Genomic DNA, 18,930 nt, shown 5'->3' with positions numbered 1-18,930 from the left:
CTGAAGGAGGAGGAGCGGCTGCTGCTTCTCCGCTCTTCCAGACAGGCTCGGCTCTCCTCGGCTCTCCTCTCCGCTCTTCTCTTCCTCTCGGGTGAAGTCAAGTGGCGTCTGCCCTCCCTCTCGCGCCTTCTCTGCCACTCCCCCTTCTCCGCCTCCTCCTCTTACGTTGCCGCCTCCCATTTTCAGAATGGGAGTGAAACAAAAAAAAATCGGGACTTTTTGGAATTGCTGCGGGATGCGGGACAAATTATTAAAAAGCGGGACGTCTGGTCACTATAGACATTTTCAGTCTAATGATAGTAGCCCTGAGAAACTCTTTAACTTTAGCAAAGTTCCTGGTTGTAGTTCCATTCATGCCAATGCAAGGAAACCCTAGTTTGTTTAAATGTAGGCCCACGTTATCTTTGCGATCATGAGTTTAGGGTTAATTTAATGAATGAACTGAGATTTGAAGTGTGTGTTCCTGATAACTCCTGCAGTCCCTCTGTTCCCATGTATTCCTTGCCAGAAGTTGGCGAATCACATTGCTCTGTGTGGCAGTTCTACAAACAATCAGCTGAATGGTTGGTTAGTTAGTGCATCGTTAAATAAAACCTCTTGTAAGGCTTGCCTGGCGCTTAATCCCTTGTCCCCGAGAGATCAACCACAAGCTCTTTTTGCTTGCGTTCATCCTCCTCAGGAGGAGGATCCAACTTGTTTATGAGCTCCTTGGGATCCAAATGTGCATAGCTGTTTATTGGAGTGTTTTTCATTTGCTTGTTCCCACTTTCAGTCCAAGCTGGGACTCTGAAAGGACTTTGTATTCTTCTTCTCTCATCGCCTCTCAGCACAAGCCAAAGGACTGTTCTGTTTTTCTCAACGTCTCAGGCTCTGCCAGGACATTGGCAGCAGAGCAAGCTGGCAGGAGACAGGCCCCGTCTCTGTTCTGTATCATGGAAGCCGCGGCAAAACCCCTGAGGCCCCAGGCCAACCCCTATTTTCAACCCAAAGCTGGCCAATCATGTTCCAGGTGATGTCATTGCATGGCAAGAGCGCTTCCGTCTTTTTCCGCACACAGCATAATGCCCAGGCCATCTATTGGTGCTTTGCCTTCAGCCTTGGTCCATGAACTGTAATCATTAAGTCAACTGGAAAAAATATTGAAGGAAGAACAGGGTGGGGGGGAAACAGCATGCGAATGCAGCTGGATGCAGCACAAGGAAGCCCACTGAGAGCCATCAAAGAGCTTTGTGCAGCCTCTAATCCTGGCTTCAGGATGTGGAGGTCCTGACAGGGATTGGAGAAGATGGGCAATAAGCTGCCCTTTCTTTCCAGAGGTGGCCCTGGGAGTCACAGCTGCATCAAGATCTGCTTTAGGAATACACAGGAACAGGCAGGGCAGTCTCTCTCTCTCTCTCTCTCTTTCTCTCTTCCTCTCTCTCCCCCCCTCTCGATCTGCCTTTGCTTCCTACTCAAACGCCGGGCCTCAATCCAGAAAAGCAAGTGGCCCAGTGCACCAGTGGCCCATCGGTTAGGGAAGGAGACCAAAGGAGCCAGATCAAAACAGCTTCGGAGGAAAGGAAGATACTCAGTGAAAAAATGAGCCTTGCCAGGATCTTGAGTGCCGCTGCACAGAAAGCCAAGTTGGATTCCCTGGGAAGCAATGAAGCTGTCTGTCCCAAAGTGCTTTGTCTACTAAACCAGGGGTCCCCAACCTTGGCAACTTTAAGCCTGGTGGACTTCAACTCCCAGAATTCCCCAGCCAGCTTATCTGGCTGGGGTATTCTGGGTGTTGGTCCTCCAGGCTTAAAGTTGCTAAGGTTGGAGACACCTGCACTAAATGACCTGCCCCAATAGCCAAGGAGGGTGATGTGAGGTGGGGTGGTGGATGGCTGGGTTTTTTTCACAACCAAACTCTCAAAAGCGACTTGAACAAAAGTGACTCGAATCCAGAACCTCGGGAGAAACCTATTCATTAGATGCTTTTAATCCTGCCCTTATTTTGCCTGCCTTTATTATTTTATATAACTCAAGGCAGTGAACATATCTAATACGCCTTCTTCTATTTTTTCCCTCACAATGACAACCCTGTAAGGTGGGTTGGACTGAGAGTGATTGGCCCAGTCACCTAGCTAGCTTCTTGCCTAAAATGGGATTACATTGCACCATCTCCAGGTGATTGGTCCAAAGTCACCCAGCCAGTTTTCATGTCTAAGGCAGTACTAGAACTCATATCCCTTGATGATTGGCCCAAAGTCACATAGTTGCCTTTCATGGCTAAGGTGGGACTAGAAATCATGCCCTCCTAGTTTCTAGTCTAGTGCCTTCACCACTAGAACAAATTCATTCTCTCTAGATGTTGCAAGACCAAGACATTAGGCTCAAGTAACTAATGCATTTTGGCCATAGCTAATGGCCAAAATGCAGGTACTTTAAAAAGTTTATTAAGGAAGTGAGCAAAGAAAAAACAAAGACATTTTTCTGGAAGCCCCCATCCACTTTCTTATTCTGAATCAGAACATCCATAGGCAAACTTACTAATTCATTTTAAGGTCTGTCCAATAGCTTTTCTTATTGTAATTAATGATGCCCGGCTGTAAACATATGCTATAACTAAATCTGAAATAGTGAATTTCTACCCTCCTATCCACTTTGCAATAGCCCTGTCTGTCAATTTTGTTGAATGGTTAATTTAAATTCAAGGTAACAGGCAATTTACCACAGATGTAAAAGCAACAGAAAATGCAACCCAACGCATCTCATATAAGCCCAGGCAGAAACCTTGACCTGTAAAAGGGGCTGCAGAGCTTTTAAAAAAGCATTTTGAAGAAAAGGCTGGAATGGAGGAATTAATAGTGGGAATTGCCTTTGTGCACTTATTTTCATACTTGGCCAATGAATTTACTGGAGCACTGAGTAATGATGATGTAAAAACAAGAAAGAGGACAAAAGAATAGAACGAAAGGGCAAGTTTGTTTTGGGTTATAAATGGGCTTTCGCGTAGGTAGAGTTTGTTTACCGGGGTTCATTTAAAACCCCTTTGGAAAATGGTCAATCACAACTGAGATGCCCCATTTCAACTAGCACACAAAATCACCTGTAAGAATTAGCATCCTGAACTCCTCCCTCCCATCTACCTACCCACCCACCCTGTAATTATAAAGATTATCCAGTGCCCTTTCCAGATTTATCAACTCTTGGATTCCACATAGGTTGCTCAGGCTTCCTTAATAAATACAAATAGTGCACAGCCACTGTTTACAAACACACCCCTGGAATGGGGGTGGGTGGGCAGGAGAGAGAGTATTCTGGGAGTGAATGATGAGTATCCTGGAAAGTTTGACTGCACCATTCTGATATTTTGTAAACGGAAGCACCCATTGTAGACGTTTTCTGATTTACCTAGTAACCCCTTTCTCATATCAGGCCTTCAAAATGTCAAAAGGCTGATGAAACCTGCCTCTAATGGCTTCCTGCCATCTATAAATACTGTACATTAATCTGTAGGTATGGTGAAAAAAATGAGACCAAAATTCAATAAAGACCAAACTAATGACCTCAAGTAGAACAACCTGATTGCTTATTTGTACCCTATGACTATCATTAAGTATTGTACCTTAGAATTCTTGATGAATGTATCTTTTCTTTTCTGTACAGAGAGCATATGCACCAAGACAAATTCCTTGTGTGTCTAATCACACTTGGCCAATAAAAAATTCTATTCTATTCTATTCTATTCTATTCTATTCTATTCTATTCTATTCTATTCTATTCTATTCTATTCTATTTCTATTTCTATTTCTATTCTATTCTATTCTATTCTATTCCATTCTAATTCTATTCTATTCTAATTTAGAATGGACAATGAAGATATTAAAGAGAGGTGAGTAGCTTTGCCTTGCAACAGTCAAGAAATAGCTGCAGACTAGCATTGGGTGGAGCAGCCATGAAGGCCTTGGAAAAGATATTCAAATGCCCCGATGCACGGATACCTGCAAAGATCAGAGCAGTCCGAGCTATGTATCACCTGGGACATTCTTTGGAAGTTGGACTTTGAAGAAGCAGGATAGGATTTAGAATTTTTCTGTTAGAGAAGACCTAGAATAACACCGATAGCCAACAAAATAATGCATCGTCAAAGATACCAACCCAGAATTCTCACTCAAGGAACAATGTTATCTTATTCTGCACACATTATGCAGTGATCCAGCTCTCTTGCTGAAGACTCTAATATCCATCAGGAACAAGGTGGATTAAGTTTATTTATTTATTATTTATTTATTTAATCATATTTGTATACCGCCCTATCTCCCGAGGGACTCAGGGCGGTTAACAGGCACTTAAAAACACATAAATACAGCATAAAAACAATTAAAAAACTTATTCTAAAAGCCCAATAACTAAAAAATATATAAAAATAAAACCCAATTTAAAACCCGTAAATTTAAAACCTAACTCAGTCCTGCGCAGATAAATAAGTATGTTTTAAGCTTGCGGCGGAAGGTCCGAAGGTCCGGAAGCTGACGAAGTCCTGGGGGTAGTTCGTTCCAGAGGGTGGGAGCCCCCACAGAGAAGGCCCTTCCCCTGGGTGTCGCCAGACGACATTGCCTCGCTGACGGCACCCTGAGGAGTCCCTCTCTATGAGAGCGCACGGGTCGGTGAGAGGTATTCGGTAGCAGTAGGCGGTCCCGTAAGTAACCCGGCCCTATGCCATGGAGCGCTTTGAAGATGGTCACCAAAACCTTGAAGCGCACCCGGAAGGCCACAGGTAGCCAGTGCAGTCTGCGCAGGGTTGGTGTCATGCGGAGCCACGAGGGCTCCCTCTATCACCCGCGCAGCCGCATTCTGGACTAACTGCAGCCTCCGGATGCCCTTCAAGGGGAGCCCCATGTAGAGAGCATTGCAGTAATCCAGGCGAGACGTCACGAGTGCGTGAGTGACCGTGCATAGGGCATCCCGGTCCAGAAAGGGGCGCAACTGGCGCACCAGGCGAACCTGGTAGAACGCTCTCCTGGAGATGGCCGTCAAATGATCTTCTAAAGACAGCCGTTCATCCAGGAGGACGCCTAAGTTGCGCACCCTCTCCATCGGGGCCAATGACTCGCCACCGACGGTCAGCCGCGGATTTAGCTGACTGTACCGGGATGCCGGCATCCACAGCCACTCTGTCTTGGAGGGATTGAGCTTGAGCCTGTTTCTCCCCATCCAGACCCGTACGGCCTCCAGACACCGGGACAGCACTTCAAGAGCTTCGTTGGGGTGGTCCGGTGTGGAAAAGTACAGCTGGGTGTCATCCGCGTACAGCTGGTACCTCACACCGAAACCACTGATGATCTCACCCAGCGGCTTCATGTAGATGTTGAACAGAAGGGGTGAGAGGATCGACCCCTGCGGCACTCCACAAGTGAGGCGCCTCGGGGCCGACCTCTGCCCTCCCGTCAACACCGTCTGTGACCGGTCGGAGAGATAGGAGGAGAACCACCGATAAACGGTGCCTCCCACTCCCAATCCCTCTAACCGGCGCAGCAGGATACCATGGTCAATGGTATCGAAAGCCGCTGAGAGGTCTAATAGGACCAGGGCAGAGGAGCAACCCCTATCCCTGGCCCTCCAGAGATCATCCACCAACGCGACCAAAGCCGTCTCCGTGCTGTAGCCGGGCCGGAAACCGGACTGGAACGGGTCTAGATAGACAGTTTCATCCAGGTGTAAGGGAAACTGATATGCCACCATACTCTCTACAACCTTCGCCGCAAAGCGAAGGTTGGAGACCGGACGATAATTACCTAAAACAGCCGGGTCCAGGGAAGGCTTCTTGAGGAGGGGCCTCACCACCGCCTATGGTGCCCTATGAGTGCCCTGTTGGAAGTCCTGAAAGAATAGGCTAGGGATAGATTATCATGGAGAAAATTTATCTAGGTATGGTATGGTATATGGTATGGTATGGTAATATAGATCAACACATCCAGACTGCATTCATCCAAATGACAAATAATGGCACATTATCTATCTATCTATCTATCTATCTATCTATCTATCTATCTATCTATCTATCTATCTATCTATCTATCTATCTATCTATCCATCCATCCATCCATCCACCCAGCCACCCACCCACCCATCATCTATCTATCTCTACAGACTCATGTATATGTATAGGGGATGCCCAGGAGAAGAAACATATGCATTCAGACAATTATAATACTATAATTTCCTCTTCAGGCAGGTTGGCAAATTGTTCCTCCATCTGCAACGTGGATCATTTTTCAGGATTGTTGTGAAGAGTGTAACATGGCATATAGAAGTAACTTTATTCAAAAGTGGCAAGTGTGACAATTATACATTAGTGAAAAGTCGAGGAATATATGGATTTTACCTATAATGTATGTTTAAGAATTTCTTTTTAGCCTTCCATATATCTTGAACTTGTCAATAATAAAATGTATTTTACAAAGCACTGAAATAATCAAAGGGCGATAAAATTACCAGTAATATCTACTGTACAGATGCAATATTGTTTTTGCTAGTGCTCAGAGTTGTAGTCCATTTTTTTATTTGAACAAATCTTGTTTTCTCAAACTTTTGACATATGACACATTGACTACAGATGCATCAGGTTCCTTCTTGTTTGTTCTGCCGCTGAATCCATGGCTTTCCATATTTCAAGCTACAATTTGAATAAAAGGCCAATGAGAGTTTCCCAAAGCTACTTCCCTGGCTGACCCCAAGACTTCACAACCCTGGATGGGAATGAAGACCCTTGAAATAAGTCAGAACAGTTTCCAGGAAATCTGGAAAAAACAGATAAAAGCAAACTATTCAGTGGATTGGGAAAAATAAATTAGTATTTTTCCTATTAAATTCAGTTTAGTATGACTTACTAAAGTATACTATACTATAGTATGACTTACTATACATGCAAGTCAACAAATGCATTTTTTCTAAGGGAAAAAAAAATCAAGCCAACCTCAGCACTCAGCCCAGGTCAAAACTTCTGTTTCTGTGCTTGAAAATAAGAAGTAACCACTTTTATTAGATTTCAGAACTTAACTTTTTTAATATGCTTAATCAATTTGCCCATATACATCTGAGTATTAGCCCAAAGCTGATTGGCAGGCTTTCTAAAATTAAATTTTAGATAAAGTGAGTACAAAATTGTAAAAACTGTTTTAAAAAAAAACACGTGCCTTTAAAATTAACCTGGGCTTTTAAAACTCAACCCCTTGTTCTGTAATGCAGAAGGAACGTTTTACCACGCAGTCGTTCTGAAGGTGACACGTAGTTATTAAAAATCCTTGGCTGCCATCTGGATGGGGGTGCCTGGAGAAGAAGATCCGGTGGGTGACAAGCTGTCGCCACGGTTTACAAAGAAAAGGGCGGTAATCTGAACCTGCATCACACTCAGTTTTTTCTGAGCTTTCCCCGAAGTTCGGTGACTTCTGCATAAGCGCCTGAGTCGTGGCAAACAACACCAAGGGATGGTCCTTAACAAGCTTTTGGAGAACCTGCACGCATCTTTTTAGGTTCGCTTCCTGTAAGCTCAGGTTTTCTCCTCCGTTGGCCCGGTCTATCCAATAAAAAGCCGACATGCTGTCTATGATCAAGAGGGAAAGGGAAGGATGGGACAAAAACATGGTTTCCAGAGAGTGAAGACTAAGCAGCAGCTGAAAGCTGCTGTGGCAATTAATAAGGAAGAATCTCTCCAGATAGTGCTTCATGGTGGCTTCGGTGCCTCGATACGACATCCTGCATTCCAGGAGTGTGATTAAACGCAGCATATCGAAATGGAAGTCCGTATCGATAAAAACCACGCTAATTTCCAAACCACCTCTTGATTTTGGAAGAATGCAGCGAGCGATCAGATGATAGAGCATTTCTGTTTTTCCTATCCCTTCCGGACCGTGGAATTCGATGACGTCTCCTGTGGAGCGGTGAAGAGAAATGTGGTCACCTACAATACCTCTGTCTTTTTCCAAATAATTGGTGTTGTTTTTTTGTCCCCCTTTGAATCTACACACTTCACATATAATCCCAAGTAAAAACATATGGAACCTTCTGATTATTAGACAACTCCAAATCCAGCATAATTACTTTACACTTCCTGGTTTTACAGGAATTAACCAGGAGTAAGTGGCACTATAAGCAAGGAGATAAAACCTTTGTTGGAGGAGCAAACTAGTACATTTGTATGTTCTAGAGCAAAGAGCTTCCCAAATCGTTACCTAATCTCCAGTGTTCTTATTAAAAACAGACAGATAAAATTGAACATTTTAAAGCTTACTGGAAACTATCAGCTGACATAACAATGTACAATAAAACAGATTAATGGTCACTCTATAACCGTGATGGCGAACCTCTGGTACACGTGCTGCAGGTGGCACATAGAGCCATCTCTGTGGGCACATAAGCCATCGCCCTAGGTCAGCTCCACCGTGCATGCGCGCGTACCTCCTGCCAGCCAGCTGTTATTCGGGTCTCTGCCGTGCATACGGGAGACATGCGCACATGCGTGAGGGATTGTGCATGCATGTGCGGGGTTGGGGGATGCAATGTGCCCCCCCCCACGCCCCGTTTTTGGTCTCAGGAGGCTTCAGGGATGCCTGCTAGGCCCAAAATGGGGTGTGGGGGTCACAAATGTATGTGCGGGGGTGGGGGAGAGTGGGGGGGATTGCACGTGCATGCACAGGGGGTGGGGTGCGGGGGAGACATTGCATTATGGGTGTGGGGGCGCGCACGGGCTTTTGGAAGCCGAGGAAAAAAAGGTTAGCCACCACTGTTCTATAACCATAGTGAGTTTCTTCAAATTTCTGAAATGTGTAAATTTTTAGAGTTAGAGGTTTTGTTTTTGGGAAGAGGAGCGATCTGTAGTAAAGGTAGCCCTCAACTTACAACAGTTCATTTAGTGCTTGTTCGAAGTTAAAATGGAACAGAAAAAAGTGATTTACGACCGTTTTCCACACTTACGACCACTGTAGCATCCCCACGATCAGGTAATCAAAGTTCAGACACTTGAGAACTGACCCATATTTATGACAGTTGCAGTGTCTCGTGGTCACGCAATCCCCTTTTGCGACCCTTGACAAGTAGAGTCAATGGGGAAGCCAACTTCATTTAGCAACTTTTTTTTTTTTTAAACAAGTCCAGTGATTCACTTAACAACTATGGCAAGAGAGGTCGTAAAACTCACTTAACAACTGCCTCACTTAGCAGCAGAAAATTTGGGCCCAATTGTGGTCGTAAGTTGAGAACTACCTGTATTTCAAACAATATGCACTGGCTGAATATGCAAAGCAGCATATTTGTCAGGAAAAGTATATATATATTTTCAAACCATAAACGGGATATCCTTCCTCAGCAAACAGGCACGGCTCAAGAGTTTTCAGAGAACTTCGACCTTCAAGGCGTGCAATCAACTTTGGGGGGAAAAAAGGCAAGTTGTTAGATACCATAAATATGTCAATGCACTAAATTTGTAGACTTTTGTACAAAGATAATATGAATTCAGTGATTTCACAGTAGCTTAAGTGTCTACATTGTATATGTATATAATTAATTTTAAAATTCCAGACATGCTTCAACCATCAAAGAAACACCTGTTCACAGAAAATTATGTTTGCTGTAACTGGTAGTCCTTGACTTATGACAGTCATGGAGCCTGCCCCTTATAGTCATAGTGACACGGCTGACCCAAGTGACTGACTGATTTTATGCCTGTTTTTTGTGATGGTTGTTAAGCAAACCCGTTGTTCACAATGGGCTTTTCTGCCACAAACTGTAAGTAAAGCTGGTTTGGGGCAAAAACTTCTTAAATTATTGTCAACTGACCATAACTGAACAGTTGTAGGTTGTAAGAATTATAATCAACATTCCTTTCAAGTTATAAAATGTTTAGCTTATTTCTTCATTTTACTAAAATTACCCAAGCAATTACAAGACTTACTACTGCAAACTACAACCTAACAATAAATCAAAGTATCAATGGCTTTAACACTAGCATCGCTGTATTGTACTGAGGAGAGATCTGGTATACAGAAAGTGCCAGAATAACAGCGATCTTAAGCCAGACACAAAATTTAGCCAGAAGCAGAATTTCTTTTTGGGAAAACTTTCCATAATTTCCTATTTTGAGTTGTTAATGGTGAAATTAGGTTTTCTAGGAAGCACTTGGCCCACAAAGGCCATCAGCACTTCTTTTTTAACCCAGCTTCTTGGTGATATGAAACTCCAATATTTTCCTAATCTTTGAAGATAAAACAGTTTCTAAATTGGAGAATGTTCTCAAAGGCACATAAGGACCCCGGTTTATTTAGGCAAAAGGACTATGAAATGAACTCGAATACCATCAGGTTGGAAGTGAATGTGGCTTCCAGAGTCTCTCATAATTGGGTCCTGCATACAGAATCAGAAGCTGCCTGAAGAGCTATAATGGTAACGTTATAGTAATGCCACATTGTTGGTTGAATATATTCTAACAAAGAGCTGTAGGACCAAACACTGATCAGTGGTGCCTTTACCTTCTCTAAAACTGGCCGGCTACCAAATCTTCCTGATGCAACCAATCCTTAAGTTTATCTTGGGAGTGGCTTAGCATAAAGTTTGCTGATTGTGTTAAACATCTGGCCTGTACAGACTTACAACCACAGTTGTAAGCCCAGCATTTCTGTCGCTAAGTGAATTTTGTCCTATTTTATCTCTTCCCACAGGTCTTAAGTGAATCACTGTCATTGTTAAATCAGTAACATGGTTGTTAAGTGAACCTGACTCCCCCACTAACTTTGCTTAGCGGAAGTTGCCAAAGATGGTCACATGACCCCAGGACACTGCAACTGTCATAAATGAGAAAGTTGCCCAGATTTTGATCACATGACCATGGGATGCTGAAATGGTTATAAGTGTGAAAAATGGTCATGTCAATTTTTTTTAAGTGCCATTGTAACTTCAATCACTATATGAACTGTTGTAAGTCAAGGACTACCTGTGGTTAGTAGAGTTGTCTCTCTATTCCCTCTTAAATCTGGAAGCATAATTGTCAGCTCCCAGTCCCTGGGGATACATCCAGTGGTGAACAGCGATGCCAGGATTAGAGTCCACCACACTATTTCATTCTCCAGAAATCCTGCAGCAATAAAGACAGCTCCAGCTGCCAATGTATGTGTTGTGACCCAGGCCCAAGTAGCTTGTAGTAAACACAGTCAGTTCAAAAACAAACAGAATTTGGGTGAGGAATGTTAAATTTACACAAGCGCAAAATATGAGAGAAAATTTTTATAAGATGTTTTATAGATGGCATTTAGACCCCAAAAAATTGTCATGTATGTATCCTAATGTACAGGCTAAATGCTGGAGATGTGATTGTGAAGATGCTACTTATTATCATATATGGTGGACTTGCAAAAAAGTTAAAGCATTTTGGATTAAAGTATGGTGGATCATGCAGAATATTTTGAAAAAGAAGATTAAGTTTACCCCGCAGTTCTTTTTACTAGGAATAATTATGGATTGTACAGCTATAGAGACTAAATTGATTCTGAACTTAATAACAGCCGCAAGACTTTTGATTGCTCAATATTGGAAGAAAGAAGAATTACCTACAATTGAAGAATGGACTCTTAAAGTATCAAATCTGGCAGAAATGGCAAAATCTCTGCTTACTTGAAAGACTATACACAAGAAAAATATATTTTAGAATGGAAAATGTGGATTGATTATATTCAAAATAAGTATCAGATAAAAAAATATCAAATAGCATATGAGTAAATTTAGGAAATAATTTGTATTAGATATATTTTTGAAGGAGAGGGGAATTGAGAGTGTGAATAAGCGTGGAGAGACTAGAGATTATAATTTAGGAATTATTTTAGATTATGATTGTTAGTTTTGATACCCTGCATTTTGTTCTGGGAAGTCGGGGTGGGGGTGGGGGTAAAGGGAAGGAATTGGGGGTTGAGGTTAGTGATGGAGTGATGGTTAATGTACAGGGATTATTGAAGATGTATAAATATAATTAATGTAGGGTCGGGTCTGACCAGTTGCCATTTTAGAACGGTGGGGAGGGAAAAAAGAGAGAGTAGGAGGTAGGAAAGAGGAGAAGAGGAAGGAAGAGGGGTAGAAGAGGGAGAAGAGTGTAGGGTGGAGGGAGGAGAGGAGGTAGATAAGAGAAGGAGAGGAAGGTTTGGAAAGTAAAAGAAGGTAGAAGAGGGAAGAAGGTTAAAAAGGGGGGTGGTGACTGGGCAGGCCCGACTAATTGTATATAACTGTACATTGGATGAATTATTTGATAAGATTGTAAAAATAAAACTTTTTTATAAAAAAACAAAAAACAAAAAACAAAAAAACAAACAGACTTTATTAGAACAGCTGAGAATTAACTCATTTTCAGCATTGTCCAAATTAAATCAAAGCAAATTCTTCATAGCACAATTCTTCAGTCTTATCACCAACCTTGGTCTAATTAGGCAAACTGCCAAAGGCTTTTCTTGGCAAAAGTTCAAAAGCAGAAAACGCCGACAAGAAATAAATGCAGCAAGACAAAGAGCAAGGCTATCAACGTTGTTTTCTGACAAAGAGCCCAAAACGCTGTTGCTGGTCTTTTAAGCCTTATGGGAGAGGCCAATCATCTCTTGGCCCTACTCCCGAGTCGTCCTCTTTGCTTTAGCTGCTCTTGCCTTCTGGCAGCTCTTCTCATGCATGCACTAGGAACAGGCTCCTCCTGTTCCTCTGCCTTACTACTGTCAAGCCTCTGGAGGCTCCAGAGTCCCAGATGGCCTGGCTCCATCTCTGCCTCCGACGCAAAGCCCTCATCCGGGCTTTCCCCAGCCTCCAGGACTGGCCCATGTTCTTCCTCAACCTCATCACTGTCCGACTCTGTTGCCAGCTCCACAGGCTGCTTGGTGGACAACAACAGTATGTGTTCTTTTCTTCTTAATCTTGAGGCTGATTGCAACATTCAGTTTCCCACTAATTTTCAAGGAAAACCACATTATCTCCTAATCAAGGCAACTAATTCCACAAATGATAGAGGCATGCGTGGCTGCCGGTTTCCCTTGGAACAGAAAAGTGCACAATCTGCAGAAGTAAACAAAACTTCTAAAATAGTGGAACCATCAACTTCAGCTGCACTTGTAAACGACAATTTGTTCCGAGGGCAGGGGCATTTCCCAAGTGAGTTATCTTTTCCCAGACACGCAGGCATTTAAAATACAGTGGTACCTTGGTAGTCATCGTTAATTGGTTGTGGGAGGTGCGATGAGTATCAAAAATGATGAGTACCAAAACAATTTTTCCCATAAAGAGTAATGTAATGAGTCATAAGGCAGGCAACACTGGCAGGTTCTAGCTTGTGCGCTGAGTACAAAACAAATGATGCGTCCTGGGACAAAATTTTCACATCAAAATGCATTGAATATCAAATTTGATGAGTTTCAAAGCAGTTGAGCACCAAGGTACCACTGAAACATCCTTCCAATTTATCTGAATTTCAGTGTAACTTGTTCACTTTCATCAGAGCCAAAACAAGCTTAAAAGAAAAGCATTTTAGGATTTTCAGACTGCTACTAATCCAGTGGTCTTTCAGGGTCTTCAGATACATATTAAGGGTGTAAAATGTAGACAAGATTGAATTTGAATAGCAGAATTCATGGTCTATTTTCTTTTTTTCCTGGACTTATCTTGCCTTTCATTTCTTTCTGAAAATAAAATCCTGGAGAATTCGAATACTTGAAAACTTGTCGGGCTTTTGGGGGTGATGCTAATCAAATTGATTGTCTAACGATGGGCTTTTCTTTCCCAAGAATCAATATTTTAAGATGAAATTGCACCATCTTCCATTAGCCATCCGACACAAATTATTGCAACCCCAAGCTCAAATAGTAGCTTGTTGTGTATGATAACTAATCCTCAAACTCTTTCTGGAAGCTGCAGATTTGCAAGATACACAACAGTTCTAAATGAAGGAAATATTTAGGCATTTGGCATACAGTCACGTATGCAACCGAAGGTCAAATGATTTTTAAGTATCCATTTTTCTAACACCACGGCTTTGCAGACAAAATGGCCCATTTATTTTGGACTGCAAGGTTCATGGCATTTAACAAGAAATTCCTGGAAAACACACTCAAGAGGGCCTAATGCAATATGGATTTTTGTGTTAGGTGGACAAGTCTCTCAATTTAATGGGATGCTTTGTTTTAATATTTCAAAACTCATGAGATTCAAAAAGACAGAAATGGACATGTTCCCAACGGCATCACGTGACAAGTTGTTATACATCTATGTAGTATTTTTGACCCATAATCTTGTCGCTGGGTTTATTTTTCCCAAAGTTTAATTCCTTTTAGTAATGACTTTTTAAAAAAGCAAATATCAAATAATTAAGTTCCGGCTGTTTGCTGCTCGCTTCTCTATGGGAGGATCAGTAACGAAAACCCTTTGTACTTTTAGAGCAACAGTGTAATTACTTTTTACTGCAGCTTTCCGCTTTCAATTTCCACAGGAAGAATTTTGACAAAAGAAAATATCGAACCTTAGGGTAGACAAAATTCAGCTAACAAATAAATCAGTCTTCTCAACTTTTGACTCCAAAAAGTTTGGCCAGGATGTAGAGAGGGAGTAACTCAGTGAAAGAATGCACATCCTGGATGTGTTCAGATGGGCTCCAGCACAAGTCCACAAACTTGGAAGGCTAAAACTCTGGTTCCAGTGACCAACCCAAATTGGATCCTGCAACGTTATCCTGGGACATGTATCAGCTTTGCAAGCCATACTAGGCCGGAGGCTTCCGCGCTGCCATTTCCCCATGTGTGGGAAAGTAGGAGGTAGGGTTTGATAGAAGGGGCCATTAGACATAATAACATTCTTCCTGCCAAGGTCAGGCCGAGCCTATATCTGGAGAAGGAGTGGCCGGACTGATGTCTCGAGACGGGACGGTTGGCGATTGGAGCACGTGATCGTTTTGGAGTCTGTTTTACTGAGGAAAAACCCAGATCTTCAGATTCGGATTTGATCCAGTTGTGCCAGTTTACCTATGCTAGTAAAAGAACGTTGAAAGATATTTGCTTCGGAGTCTTTTCTGCAGGAGGGGTTTTTTTGGAACGCTGACATGTATATTTTGCCTTCATTCGTAATGCATTCTCTGCCCATGTGAGGCCCCAAATTTACATTACAGGTAGTCCTTGACTTATGACCATAATTGAGCCCAAACTTTCTGTTGTTAAGCGAGACATTTGTTAAGTGGGTTTTGGCCCATTTTACAATCCTTCTCGCCTCAGTTGTGAAGTGCATCATTGCAGTTGATAAGTTAATAACCCCAGTTGTTAAATGAATCTGGCTTCCCCATTGATTTTGCTCATTAGAAGATCGCAAAAAGTCATCCCATAACTTTGGGACACAGCAATGGTTATAAAATGAACCAGTTGCCACGCATCTGAATTTTGATCACATGATCATGGGGCTGCTGCAAAGGTAACTGTGAAAAATGGTCATAAGTCACTTTTTTCCAGTGCCGTTGAATGGTCACTAAATGAGCCAACACAGTTAGCTCCTAAATGAACTAACACAGAGGGCTAGAATCAAGATCATGTGAAGTGTTAATACCACTTTAATAATGGCTTGGTAGGACCACACTTGGAATCCTGCATCCAGTTTTGGTCGCCACGATGTAAAAAAGATGTGGAGACTCTAGAAAGAGTGCAGAGAAGAGCAACAAAGATGATCAGGGGACTGGAGGATAAAACATATGAAGAACGGTTGCAGGAACTGGGTATGTCTAGTTTAATGAAGAGAAGCATTAGGGGGGAGACATGACAGCAGTGTTCCAATATTTCAGAGGCTGTCACAAAGAGGGAGTCAAGCTCTTCTCCAAAGTACCTGAGGGCAAGACAACAAACAATGGGTGGGAACTAATCGAGGAGAGAGGCAATCTATTAATCAGTGGAACAACCTGCCTCCAGAAGTTGTAAATGCTCCAACATTGTAAGTTTTTAAGAAGAGATTGTATAATCATTTGTATAGGGATTCCTGCCCAAACAGGAGGTTGGACTAGAAGACCTCCAAGGTCCCTTCCAACTCTTGTTTTTCTATTCTATTAACTGTTGTAAGTCAAGGACTACCTCTATTACAGTATATCAAGTAAGATTCAGAGGCTCTGAAATACTAGCCATTTTTTAAAAAAATGTCCTTAAACTGATCTTAGCTTTTGCTTACTGCATATCCATAAACTATTTTTGGTAATGCAGAAATGGTTCATCGTTGTCTTTTTTCCAAGATCTTTTTAAATTTCCCAATCTAGAATAGATTTCCTTGTGGTATTCTACAAAGCACTAACCAAGATTGCTTTTGTTGATCTTTCCACTTGCAGACAAAGTTAACAAGTAGCTGCAATCAAATGACTGATAAATTAGTTTGCCTTGGTAAAAAGAATTTTTAGATTGCTCAGTTTCTGCTGTTCTAACTACTAGGCAAGTCATTCTTACTGTTTATTGCTGACTAAATTGTAGAACTCCACTCACTATTTATTATGGGCTAGATAATTGCCCTACAAGGGTTTGGATACTTTTGACAGGCAAAAACAGCAGGTCCTTAACTGCCGATGCAAATTATTATAATAATTTAAACACTAATGCACCTGTGTTTTGCATTCATGTTTACTCTCTGGTTTTTAAGGGAAAGTAAGTGCAGTGACTTAGCATCATGCTGTGTGCACTAACATCCTGGGAGAGCCAGTTTAACAGAAAGAAATAAAAAGAAAGAAGCCATGCCAAAGCCAACCACTGTCACCACAGTTTCAAGCAATGATATTAAATATTAATCTTCATAAAAGGTTGTACTTTTGATCACACTCAAGTTTTTTAAAAACCCTACCGGCTGAATAAATTGCGAGATAAAAATTCCACCTTGCTACCTATTTAGGACCCTTTAATCTCACTTTCGTTGCAAAGAGTTTTAAGCAACATCATTTTTGCTTTCCATTAAGGTTATTTTATATTTCAAAAGGGGCTCTGAGTGCTGGATTAAATTAAGATAATAAGCAATCTAACAAATCTTGTCAACCATTTTAAGAACTATTATAATCTCAAGTGCAAAGTTAAGAGCTGAAATTGGAATGTCAAATAAAATAGTTTTTCAGCTGTTTCAATAATTGTAGGGGGGGGGGAACCACCAAAATTTAATAAAAACTTTGTGAGCTGCAAAGCAGGAAAAAAAAATGGGGACACTTCCACAGTTTGTTGATTTCTTGAAGTTCTACAGCCTGCCTCTTGTCTGAACGGCTGGCATCAATCTGTTGCAGAGTGAAGTCGGCTGACATATTGCTGTCACACACATGGTAAAAAAAAAGTTTTACTTTTTTCTCCCAAACTTGATGGAATTATTAAGGTTTTAACCATAGTTTATGCCCCCCTTCTTCTGTTCTTTGAATTGTTTGAGAGGAGGACCGCCAACTTTGTCCCAAAAGGTTTTACAAACACCCTGTTTAATTTTCCACAGCTGTCTTTATTAATGTGCACACACTTTTTTTTGCAACTCCAAAGTAGTTCTCTGTGTTTTGTGTGATTTCCATGCACTTCGCATCCTGTACTGCAGGCAGATACTGTACTTTTAAAAGCATAACTTCTCAACTTTAGCAACTTTTTAAGTTGTGTGGACTTCAACTCCCAGAATTCCCCAGCCGGCGTTGCTCCACTGACTTCATTTCCCATAATCCCCAATTAAACCCAGATTGAAACTAGGAAGTGGATAGGGAAAGCTGATTTAAAGCCAATGAACTGCTTTAGGTCCTTGCAACAAGAAAAAAAAAAAGGATCACTGGGGATAAGGAAGGGAGGAAGGAAGGGCGAAAGGAGGTGAACCTTTCACAGTAGAATCACAGTGGAGCCTCCATAATCTGCAGCAGTATACCGTCTCCTCTGATGGACACTCCTCCATCAGGAAACGGTCTCAGGTCTCCTCCCCTTACCACGCAGTAGCCGGCCAACTGGTGGTACCTGCCTCACCTGGGCACCGGACTCCGATTTCGACGTCCCGCTGGCCATCGGTCAGACCGGGAGCGAGCAAAAACGCCCCTAAACGAAGCGGTCGCTGCCCAGAGGACCTCAACGCCTCCAGCGCGCATGCGCCATCCTGCAATTCGAGCACGCGCGCTCGGATTCTCCAACGACGCTTCGCCGGACGGATCTCGGGGGCCACGAAAGTCTGCTTTTCGCGCACGCGCAATGCGCGCTCCGGCTCTCTAGCGCCCCCGTGCAGTTCATAAGAGCTTTGCGCTGGGTGGGGATTGTTTTCATCGTCATCTCCTTTGCTGCAAGTTTTGTTAGGCGGCAGCCAAGAGCTATTACTAAGGGTTGTGTATCTCTGCTGCCCCCTCATGGTTGTCTGCATTTGGCAGGCCAGACGAGATCGAGAGATAAAGCAGAAGAATATTGCACTAAATGCTGTACTGTAGTGTATATATATACTGTAGTATATATATATATGCCGTTTTATATATATATATATATATAAAAGTAAAAAAAATATGCATCAACTATATTAATTTGATATAATGAAGGGAACAATAGGACAGGAACAGTAGGCACTTTTGTGCTCTTATGCACGCCCCTTATAGTCCCCTTAGGAATGGGGTGAGGTCAATAGTAGACAGTTTTTGTTTGAAGATTTTGGGATTTTGAGTAGAGACTATGGAGTCAGGTAATGAGTTCCAAGCATTAACAACTCTATTACAGAAATCATATTTTCTGCAATCAAGTTTGAAGTGGTTGACATTTAGCTTGAGTCTATTTTTTCCTCTTGTAATATTGCGATTGAAGCTGAAGTAGTCTTTTATAGGAAGGATATTGCAATAGATGATTTTGTGTGTTAAACACAGGTCATGTCAAAGTCAGCGGAGTTGTAAATTTTCTAATCCCAGGATTTCAAGTCTGTTGGTATAAGGTATTTTGTTGTTTTCGGAGGAGTGAA

At 42.1% G+C, this 18,930-nt stretch overlaps 1 protein-coding gene across 2 annotated transcripts; it reads right to left on the bottom strand.

Annotated features, from left to right (window-relative positions):
* Positions 1–6,326: 6,326 nt before the first annotated feature.
* XRCC2 (X-ray repair cross complementing 2) lies at positions 6,327–18,185 on the bottom strand. Of its 2 annotated transcripts, XM_058183754.1 has the most exons (4): positions 17,967–18,185; positions 9,311–9,392; positions 7,233–7,900; positions 6,327–6,770 (listed from the first exon to the last, which is right to left on the bottom strand). In XM_058183754.1, exons 1-4 carry the CDS (start codon positions 18,003–18,005, stop codon positions 6,750–6,752), a joined length of 810 nt encoding a protein of 269 aa, XP_058039737.1. In that variant the 5' UTR covers positions 18,006–18,185; the 3' UTR covers positions 6,327–6,749. The 2 variants fall into 2 exon arrangements, with proteins under 2 accessions (XP_058039737.1, XP_058039736.1); XM_058183753.1 differs by lacking the exon at positions 6,327–6,770 and having other exon boundaries at positions 6,787–7,900; positions 17,967–18,184.
* Between the last annotated feature and the right edge of the window lie 745 nt (positions 18,186–18,930).

The sequence above is a fragment of the Ahaetulla prasina genome, chromosome 4 (genome assembly GCF_028640845.1).
Source record: "Ahaetulla prasina isolate Xishuangbanna chromosome 4, ASM2864084v1, whole genome shotgun sequence".
Classification (NCBI taxonomy): domain Eukaryota; kingdom Metazoa; phylum Chordata; class Lepidosauria; order Squamata; family Colubridae; genus Ahaetulla; species Ahaetulla prasina.
The sequence above is the reverse complement of the archived record's forward strand: the minus strand, read 5'-3'. Positions and strand labels throughout refer to the sequence as shown.

Bases quoted from the DNA above. Each gene is read 5' to 3' on its own strand.
- XRCC2 (XM_058183753.1), bottom strand. From the start codon at position 18,005: ATGGCCAGCGGGACGTCGAAATCGGAGTCCGGTGCCCAG. The intron at 9,393-17,966 runs GTGAGGCAGGTA...TTCCCCCCAAAG, and splicing joins AATCGGAGTCCGGTGCCCAG to TTGATTGCACGCCTTGAAGG. The intron at 7,901-9,310 runs GTTTGAAAATAT...ACCGCTCCACAG, and splicing joins GGAAGGATATCCCGTTTATG to GAGACGTCATCGAATTCCAC.